Source organism: Muscardinus avellanarius (assembly GCF_963383645.1).
Source record: "Muscardinus avellanarius genome assembly, chromosome: 10".
In the NCBI taxonomy this organism is placed as follows: domain Eukaryota; kingdom Metazoa; phylum Chordata; class Mammalia; order Rodentia; family Gliridae; genus Muscardinus; species Muscardinus avellanarius.
Window position 1 is genome coordinate 18,781,808 of NC_137796.1, and position 10,380 is coordinate 18,792,187.

At 52.5% G+C, this 10,380-nt stretch overlaps 2 protein-coding genes across 2 annotated transcripts in view; one reads left to right on the forward strand and one right to left on the reverse strand.

Moving 5' to 3' along the window:
- Positions 1-1,497: 1,497 nt before the first annotated feature.
- Positions 1,498-2,245, forward strand: TPPP3 (tubulin polymerization promoting protein family member 3; the record flags this gene model as incomplete). The annotated part of the gene is made up of 3 exons (XM_080703280.1): positions 1,498-1,688; positions 1,788-1,941; positions 2,057-2,245. Exons 1-3 carry the CDS (start codon positions 1,501-1,503, stop codon positions 2,243-2,245), a joined length of 531 nt encoding a protein of 176 aa, XP_080559406.1. The 5' UTR covers positions 1,498-1,500.
- A 3,998-nt stretch (positions 2,246-6,243) lies between these two features.
- LRRC36 (leucine rich repeat containing 36) overlaps positions 6,244-10,380 on the reverse strand; it is a gene marked incomplete at both ends in the record, with an annotated part of 64,782 nt that continues 60,645 nt past the window's right edge. The window contains one exon of the mRNA XM_080703494.1: positions 6,244-6,469. Within this exon, the coding sequence (XP_080559620.1) occupies positions 6,244-6,469 (226 nt within the window). The remainder of the gene's footprint in view (positions 6,470-10,380) is intronic.

The window sequence follows — 10,380 nt, forward strand, 5'->3', positions numbered from 1 at the left end:
GGGCAGTTCTGTGTGGTCAGAGGCAGTGGGTGTGTGAGCATGGGGTTGGGGGCTGAGAGTGTGGTCAGGGCCGTTGATGAGGGTGGTGGGTACGTGAGGGGTCAGGTTGCAGAGCCCGTGGTTCGGGGTCTCAGCAAGGGCTGAGGGTATGCATGGGGGCTGCAGGTATGGCAGGAGGCCTGGCTGCAGTGCTGTGTTCTGTGGAGGGAGTTTCAGTATGCGGCTGAGGGTGTGGTCAGGGGCTTGCAATGGAGGACTTTGGATGTGGGGAGCATTTGGGTGTGGGGCCCAGTGGTGTTATTAGGGGTCTCAGTGCAGGCTTGTTAGCATGTGTGTGTCAGGGAAGCTGGGTAAGGGTCAGGCCCTCAAGCTCAGGCTGTGGGTGTGGACAGAGGCCGCAGTGCAGGGTGTGGGTGTGGTCAGGGATACAAGGCCTAGGGTGTGGAGGGCCGGTGCTGGGTGCTATGGTTGTGGGAATGTGGGCTGGTGTGCCTGCGCTCAGGGTGTGGCAGGGAGACCTCGTGGAAGGAGGGCTGAGGTGGATGGGGGACGTGTGCGTCCGTGGAGGTCACTGCACCAAGGCCATGTGCCCACTTGCTAGCCTACTTCTTGGAGCTGACTACATCCTTGATGCGTGCTGGCCCCCAATCTCCTGCTCCTCCTAGACTCCATAGAGTGGGAAACTGCAGCCCCAGTGGGTGGCAAGTGGCCAGGAAGCCATGGTTGTGCCCTCGGCGCAGGGAGTGCTGCTGTGCCCCACCCGTGGGCCCCTGCTCCCCAGCCCAGCCCAGCCCAGCCCAGCCCAGCAGCACTGGGAGCTTCTCCCTGAGCCGCCCTGACACCATCCTGCCCTTAGCAACATTCTCCAAGCAGCACCACCCTCCCTTAGCAACTGTCTCCAGGCTTCACAAACTGTGGCCAGGCCAGCCCCAAGCTCCTGCTCCCCTCATGTTTTTGTTTAACAGCAAATAGTAACAAGGCCCGGCTGGGCCAGCTGCACCCCTGCCTGGGGCATGCACGCTGCCCTCGCCCGCTCCCTTCTCAGGCCTGCACTGGGTCTTGCTGGGTCTTAGATGAACACCCTCACAGAGACGGTGTCCTCACTGAACACCTACCTGACTGGCAGCCTGGCATGGCCCCACCCGGCTCAGTGAGAAGCTTCCTGGGAGGGGGGGCTGTGCTGCCACCTCACCCCCACCCAAGCAGGCCTTGTGCCAGGGTCAGACAAAGCCACGGCCCAGCTGCTGCCCTCGCAGCCTCTCTGCACAGTGCCACTCTGTTCCCGGCATGGTGTGGGCATCATGATTTCATCTCCTGAGCACTGCTCAGAGCCACGGCTGGCACTGAGCTCCAGGCACTTTCCTCTCGGGCTCTTCCTCGGGGCTCTGGGGTCCAGGTGGACGCCTGTACTCCCCGGGTCGCCCCAGCCCGACTCTCAAGTGCTGCCTGGGGAGGGGCCTTTGGCTGGGAGCTGATGGAGGTGGGGCCCCACAGGGCGGCATGGCAGCGAGCACAGATGTGGCTGGGCTGGAGGAGAGCTTCCGCAAGTTTGCCATCCATGGCGACCCGAAGGCCAGCGGGCAAGAGATGAATGGCAAGAACTGGGCCAAGCTGTGCAAGGACTGCAAGGTGGCTGACGGCAAGGCCGTGACAGGGACTGACGTCGACATCGTCTTCTCCAAAGTCAAGTGAGCCCGGGCAGCCCTGCTCCTCACGATCCCAGGGGCTGGGGCTGGAGCGGGGGAGGACTCGAGGGGGGGAGAAACAGGTGCCCGTGTGCCCCACAGGGGGAAGTCGGCGCGGGTCATCAACTATGAGGAGTTCAAGAAGGCTCTGGAAGAGCTGGCAACCAAGCGATTCAAGGGCAAGAGCAAGGAGGAGGCCTTCGATGCCATCTGCCAGCTGGTGGCAGGCAAGGAACCGGCCAACTTGGGTGTCACCGTAAGTGCCCGCTGGTCTCTGGCGGCCTCGGAGGGGGTGTGGGGAGTCCTGGCCAGGGGTGCGAAGGGGCCAGGCTATCTCACTAGGTGCCTCTGGGGGAACTCTGTCCAAACAGAAAGCAAAAACGGGGGGTGCTGTGGATCGGCTGACGGACACCAGCAAGTACACCGGCTCCCACAAAGAGCGCTTCGATGAGAGTGGCAAAGGCAAGGGCATCGCTGGGCGGCAGGACATTCTGGACGACAGCGGCTATGTGAGCGCCTACAAGAACGCAGGCACCTATGATGCCAAGGTGAAGAAGTAAAGCCCGGGAGTCCCCGGTGCACTGCCCCGAGGAGCCTCGGCCTGGGCCTAGGGGCCCCTGGAGCAAGAAAGCCTGGTCCTTCCCTGCTGGACCTGCACCCAGAGCTGCCTGCCCGGCCCCAGGGCCAGCCCCAGGCCTCTGACCAGACTGCTCCCTCCCCTTCCTCCTCCTCCTTCCTGCCTTCCCAGACTCCTGCCTGAGGACAGTCTGTGCCTGCAGCCTCACTACCCCGTCCTGGCATGGCCGACCCCTGCCTGCTTGCCTCATATTTAAGCTGCTGCTCTGGCCAAGTGCCTAATTCTTACCCAGACCTCAATAAAGACACCTTTTGTACCAAGATGGCCTGGTTGGGTATATGATGACATTCATACCCCAGTGCCCCCCTCAGAACCGTCATCTCATCACTGCACTCACACTCTGTGGGTCTCCCTCTTCCTCCTGGAAGCCCATCCCAGGAAAAGTCACACAAGTCCCCCTTCCATTAGCAGAGAGCCAGATTGCCTGAGATGGCCCTTGGGGAAATGCAAAGCCTTTTAATGGAGCCCAGAGCAAAGTCCTGACATCACAGCCACCTCCCTGCAGCCAGGGGCTCCTCTGCAGGCTCTGCCCCTCCCTCTCCACTGCAGCAAGAGGAGGGGTGAGACAGCGGACTTGCCCTAGGCTAAGGCTTGGCAGAGGCCCAGGGCGGCCTGGGCCCTAAGCCTGCCAAGGGGGGGGGGGGATTACCGAGGCAAAGACATTTTCATCTCCAGTTCAGAATACTGAATAATTCAGGGCCAGGAGGAAACTTCGTACATAATTCAACTCCCTCATTTTACAGCCAAAGAAACTGAGGCCCAGAGAGGAGGGTTTCTGCAGATGAGGCCCGACCATGCCTCTTGCTTCTCGGCCAGGCCCTTTTTAGCACAACAAGCGCCAACGCTGATTTCCAAAAGTGGGGCTGGGTGGCCAGACAGCCTGGCACCTGCCGATGTGCGGTGGCAGGGAGGGCGTCCCACGGTGCAGCGGCCTCCGCCTGGGACTCCCTCCCATGTGTTCACCATCTCTGCTGGGGCTGGCGGGGCCACACTGGTTCTGAGAGCTCCTGGATGTTTCCAGATCATTTTTGAGGCCCTGGAGGGTTGGGTCAGAGCTATTTCCAAGCCCAAGGCTTTGTCACCCTGTGACAAGGGACTGCTGGGACCTAGGGCCTACTCAGGAGAGGGCAGCTCCCAAGGGTGGCAGAAAAGGTTTCAAAGGTACATGCTCATGAATACTTGCCCTCTTTACTGACCCAGATACAAGGTAAAGCAGGGCAACTGTTATCCCCCTCCCCCAGGCTGCTCTGGGGTGTTCCTGCCCCAGGTGGCCCCAAATCCCTTAGGCCCAACCACTTGGGGATAGGAGGTATTGAGGGAAAGTGTGGCCAGACAGGGAGGTCAGGGGGGAGGCAGAGGGTGCAGATGGGCACCTGGCCTGGCAGAGCCTTTGACAGCGGCTTCTCCTGCCTGGACCGCCCACACTCCCTAGGCACTGCCTAAGGAAGTTCCAGAGACTCCCCAGCCTGCAGTAGAGGGGGTCCTCTAGCCTCAGGGATCTGAATTCAAAGCTGTCTCAGTAACCATAACAGGGGGAAACTCAGACACTTCTGGCTTTTAAAAGGTCTCAGTCAGCCAGGTGTGGTGGTGCACGCTTGTAATCCCAGTATTCGGGAGGCTGAGACTGGATGATCGCAATTCATAGACAGCCTCAGCTACTTAGTGAGGCCCTCTGCAACTCAGTGAGACCCTGTTTCAAAATAAAGAATAAAAAATAGGGTTGGGGGTATATTTCGGAGGTAGAATGCCCCTGGGTTCCATTCCCAGTGCTGAAAAAAAAAAAAATCTTCACAGTGAACAGAGTTTATCCTGCCTGAGCCACCCTTGGGGCTATTGATCCAGCCACTGCGGAGGGGAGCAGAAGCCTGTCCATTCCTGTGACTGGCGTGTGGCTTGGAGGAACACAGGAGGACTGGCTGAGCCCCAGACTCTACCTTGTGGGTGGAAAGCCTCTTCTCCTTGACCGCTGCCTGGAGCCTGGGGGTCTTTAACCCCTTAAGAACCAGACGGGTGTACTAGAATCTGTGTGTGGTGGCCACTGGCCAACAGTGCTGCTGCAGCCCTGGCATCTGTGCCTCACTCACGGTTTCCTTGTGGTCGAAAGCCTTGGGTACCCTTGTTGGCAAAGCCAGGCAGGCAAGGAAGACAGGTTAGGATCTGTGGGATGGAGAATTAATTCCCTCTGTACAGCCGGGAGAAGTTCAGGCCTGTCAGGGTGGCCCTGCCTCTCCTTCTGGGCACAACTTCCCAGAGGACTGTCTCCATTCCAGGCCTCAGGAGGGAACTTCTCTCCAACTGTTTTTCATCTCTTTGGGGGTCACCTGCCCTCCATGTTGGGTTGCTAGCCACACAGGGGGGCAACTTCGGCTCCCCAGGAGTGGTCAGCAGCCCTTTGGGTGCCACTCTGTGAAAGGGAAATGGCGTGGAAGATGGTTCAGTCAGGGGTAGACCCTCTGCTCCTCCCTAGAGCGCCTTGGGGAGATTCTGGGGCCTCTATGAGATGTCCACACCACAGGCAGGAGGGCTGGGGTGCTGGGAAGAAGTGTGTTGTTTCCCCGTGGTCTGACGGTAGGCCGGTCTATGCCCTAGGTTCTGGAAATATGCCAACTCAGGAAAGGGCTGTGGAATCACTGCCTCGTGTCCCTCTTCTGGGCCAGCCTCACTCTGTGAGGTCTCTCAATGGGACAAGGACAGGGGCGTGGCAGGTGGGGACAGGGAGGTTGTTCTCTCATTTGCACAGAGCAGGAGCTCAGGCTAGCTCCTTTAGAGCACAAAAGTCAAAGATACTTATGGATCCTCTGTGCAGCCTCCTTTTGGGGAGCCACATAGAACCCAGAGGTCTGTGGCTTTTTTTAAAATAACCTAGAAATGTGGGCTCTTCATGTCTCATTACTATGCAATGTGTCTCCTTCCTTGTATACCACCTGAGTCAGGACACAGGGTGTTTAAGCCTCCCACTCGCCTCGCTTTCTCATGTGGCCCTGGGAGGCAGAGAGATGTCCCGTGGCATTGGGTTGATAGTCTTTTGTCCTCTGCACTCTCTGGAACATCAGCTCCCTGGGAGGAGGCTGAAGCAGAAACCTAATTAGAACCACTGGCACTGTCTTTCCTCATGAGGTCTAAAACACCCAGTCAATCAGGATTAAAGAAATACAGGGGGCATGGTAGTGCACGCTTGTCATCCCAGCATTTGGGAGGCTGAGACAGGAGGATCGCGGTTCATGGACAGCCTCAGCTACTTAGTGAGGGCCTTTGCAACGCTGTGGGACCCCATTTCAAAATAAAGAATAAAAAATAGGGCTGAGGATGTAGCTTGGAGGTAGAATGGCCCTGGGTTCCATCCCCAGTACCGCAAAAGAATTAAAAATAAATAAATAATAAAGGGTTGGAGTTGCAGCTTGGAGGTAGAATGCCCCTGCATTCAATCTCCAGTACCAGTAAGTAAGAAAGTAAAACCTCTTTGGTCCCCATGCCACCCTCTGAAGCTCCATCACACAAGTAGTTTGTGTTCCCTTCCCTTCTAAATCAGGAGCTACTCCAGGGCCGACCCCCAGATGTCTCCTTTTCACTGTGGAGGGAGGAAAAACACCAAACATGTTTGATAAATCCATAAATAGAGAGTCTCTAAAATTTCCTCTAACACAAACACATGTCTTTTTGTGATTTCCCATCTTCCCTGGGGGAGCGTGTCCAGGGCTCTTTCCTTTTTAACATTTTAGTCAAATGTCCTCTGTGTGATGCCATGCAGTGTCTGTGGGCGGAAGGAAAGAATGACTTGATGGGAGGTGATAAACAGAGGAATAAATAGAAGACAAAAACCAAGGAATCAGAATACATCTTTTTCTTGAGACCACCTGCTGGTGGCGGTGGCACTGAGAGCCCTCCGTGGACGGGCGGGAGGTGGCCCCCAAGTGTTCAGTGTTAGGTCCACAAACTGGGATCTGGGGCAGCTTCTGAGACGCTCTGTATTAGATACTGACCCGGGTCGTGTGCAGTCGGGGAGGCGGAAGACAGCGTGTTTTTCCCAAAGGGCGACGCTCTCCCCAAGTGATGGCTCTTCTCAGGAGGCAGGAGTGCTTTCCCGGAATAACCTTTCTGCTCTTTATTCAGCTGCTGCAGCAGATACTCATTAGTTACCACCAGGGATCTGAGGCCCAGGGGAGAAAGGCAGTCGTGAAATCACAGAAGCCAAGGAGCTGCCATTCAGGTCTGAAATGTTTGCTAAAGAGTAACTGTTAAATGAAGTAACATCTTTCAACAGAATTGTCCAATTTATGAGTGGGCTATTTTAACAAGCAGACCTATCCTTTCTTCATTACGATTCTGTTTGACTGTGTTCCAGACTGACTGAAGCAACGATATATTTCACATTTTATAGAGTGGTTGTACTATTTCTAAAGCACTTTTCTCGTGAGGTAAGTAGGACATTGGCTCCTGATCAGTCTTCTAATTTCTACCCTTCTTCTGATCTATCCAGCCTCTGCCACTATCCAATGAGACTAGACATGACTATTCTTGGACTTTGTATTACCATGTTCTGTCAAAAGCCATCCACACACTGGCAGAAGAGAAACACAAGAGCTGTACACGGTATATGCAATGCTATTCATTACAGTACGACTTGGCTTGCTTGCTTGTTTTTTGGTGCTGGGAATTTTACCTAGGGCACTGAGCATGCTAAGTACATACTCTACTACCCAGTCATACCTCTAGTCCCTACAGTACTTTGTGTATGTGTGTGTGTGTGGGGGGTGCTGGGGATTGAACACAGGGGCATTCTACCCCCAAGCTATATGCCTAGCCCTAGTTTATTTGAAACAGGGCCTCACTAAAGTTGCTGAGGTTGGCCTCAAACCTGTCATTGTCCTATCTCAGCCTCTAAGTACTGGGGATTACAGGGGTATGCTACCACCCCTGTGTGCGTGTGTGTGTATGTGTGTATGTGAGAGAGAGAGAGAGAGAGAGAGAGACAGACAGACAGACAGACAGACAGAGACAGACACTGGAGAAAGAACCCAAGGGCATCTCTGAGCTACACCTCCAGCCTTATTTTATTTTATTTAATTAATTAATTAGTTATTTTTTGTGGTACTGGGGATTGATCCCAGGGGCATTCTTCCTCCAAGCTACATCCCTAGCCCTATTTTTTATTCTTTTTTTTGAAACAGGGTCTCACTGAGTTGCAAAGGGCCTCACCAAGTATCTGAGGCTGCCCGAAATCCTGTGTCAGCCCCCAAATGCTGGGATTATAAGCGTGCGCCACCACTCCTGGCCCCTATTTTATTTTTATTTTGAAACAGGGTCTAAGTTGTGAAGCTGGCTGTGAACCCGCGATCCTCCTGTCGCAGTCTCCCAAGTACTGGGATTACAGGTACGCACTACCACGCCCAGCTACAGTATTATTTTTAACAGCCAAATACATTTAAATAAAATGTCCAAAGACATTAAAAGAGGACAACCAAATAAACTCCAACCACATGCTGGAGCACTATGCAGCTATAACGAGAAGCGACGAACGCTACAGAACACTCTGAACTGACTCCTCTTCCTCCTTCCCTTCCTTTATTTCTCCCCTTTGCTTTCTTTTTTATTTGTTTTTGTGGTGCTAGGGACTAAACCGGCTGAGGCCAGAGGATCGTGGTTTGCAGACAGTCTCAGCTACTTAGTAAGGCCCTCTGCAACTTAGTGAGACCCATTTTCAAAACAAAGAATAAAAAAATGGGCAGGGGCTGTAGCTCAGAGGTCAAATGCCTCTGAGTTCCATCCCCAGACCCGCAAAAAAAAATAAAAATAAAAATAAAAAAATAGGAATGCCGGGAGTTGTGGTGCATGCTTGTAATCCCAGCGCTTGGGAGGCTGAGACAGGAGGATCGCACAGGCTGGAAGCCAGCCTCAGCTACTGGGTGAGGCTCTCAGCAACTTAGTGAGACCCTGTTTCTAAATAAAATATAAAATAGGTCTGGGAGTGTAGCTCAGAGGTAGAAAGCCTCTACTACACGCACACACACACACACACACACACACACACACACACACACAAATAAATAATAACACACCATTTGACTATTAGCTCCTAAAGCGAGCTTCCCTAATGCCCTCAGAATGTGGTCCATAGACCAGCAGCATCGCAGCACCTACAAACCACCGGGAATGCACATTCTCAATTTCTAACCACACGGACGGCCTAGTCAGAAGTACCGGGTAGGACCCAGAAACCAGCACTTTGACAAGTCCTTCAGCTAATTCTGCTGCAGACCCAAGTCTGAGAACCCTGGCCCTATACTACTCTCTTTACTTCTGTAATGTTTGAAAAATCATAATGAAAAAAATTTTTAAATCATCTGAATATGAAGCTATTCCAGTCTTTGGGCTGAAGGTCTGGGGGCGAGGTACTTGCATTTTGTGTTCTACCTCCAAGCCGTACCCCCAGCCCTATTTTTTATTCTTTATTTTGAAACAGTCTCACTAAATTGCAGAGTTTCACTAAGTAGCTGAGGTGTCTGCGAACCCGAGATCCTCCTGTCTCAGCCTCCCAAGTACTGGGATTACAGGCGTGCGCCACCATTCCGGGCCTTATTTTTTGTTTTGAAACAAAGTCTCACTAAATTGCTGTGTGTCTGTAATTCCTGTATTGGGATTTGGGATTACAGGTGTAAACTACACACCCAGCTGGAGTACTTGTTTTTTTTGTTGTTGTTGTTCGTACTGGGGTTGGAGAACCCAGGGGAATTCTACCTCTGTGCTATACCCCAGCCCTATTTTTTTATTGTTTTTTGTTTTTTGTTTTTTTTTTTTTGGCGGGTCGGGGGATGGAACCCAGGGGCATTCGACCTCCGAGCTACACCCCCTGCCCTATTTTTTATTCTTTATTTTGAAATAGGGTCTCAGCCGGGCGTGGTGGTGCACACTTGTAATCTCTGCGCTTGGGAGGCTGAGATAGGAGGATCGCACAGGTTTGAAGCCAGCCGCGCTGGCTTAAGAGACCCTGTTTCCAAATAAATAAAAAATATAAAATAGGTCTGGGAGTGTAGCCCGGAGGTAGAAGGGTTTCCAGGAACCCCAGTACCACCAATAAATAAATAAATAAATGAAACAGGGTCTCACTGAGTTGCAAAGGGCCTAAGTGGCTGAGGCTGTCTGTGAACCATGATCCTCCTGTCTCAGCCTCCCAAATGCTGAGATTACAAGCATACATTACCATACCTGGCTGGTACTTGTATTAAAATATCACTAAAAGTCCTAGTGGAGGTGGACTGGCAAATAAAAAGTTTTTTTTTTTTGGTACTGGGGATGGAACCTAGGGGCATTCTACCTCTGAACTACACCCTCAGCCCACTTTACTTTTTTTTTTTTTTTTTATGGACTAGGGATGGAACCCAGGGGCATTCTGCCTTCAAGCTACACCTCCAGCCCTATTTTTTATACTTTATTTTGAAACAGGGTCTCACTGAGCTGCAAAGTACCTCACTAAGTAGCTGAGGCTGTCCACTGCGATCCTCCTGTCTCAGCCTCCCTGGATGCTGGGATTACAAATGTGTGCCACCACACCCAGCTTCTAGCAAATCAAAATTTCAACGGCTTTTCTAGACTTCCAGTGGTTTTGAGCCCCCCCCCCCCAGCCTGTTTCCCAGCATGGACCCAAGGGTGCTCTTCTTTGAAGAGGCTGATGGTATTGAGCGCCTCCACAGAGGACGCGTACTTTGGATTCTTTTCCTATTACTCTCTGCCAAGCGCTCTTGATGTGCCTTCTCTGACCAATAGCAGGGAGACATTTTCCAGAAGAGCCTGATGAGCGATTTTATGGAATACATAGTGACTAAAGAGAGTTAGCTAACCCAAACAAAGTTGATCTTGTTAGAGCAAGCAAGAAACTGTGTGTGTGTGTGTGTGTGTGTGTGTGTGTGTATGTGTGTGTGTGTATTACTGGGATTTGAACCCTTGAACCCAGGAGTGTCTACCTCTGAGCTATATACCCCTATCCCTTTTTATGGTTTTTTTTTTTTTTTTTTTTTTTTTTAGTTGTTTTGTTTTTGGTGGTGGTAGGGATTGAACCCAGGG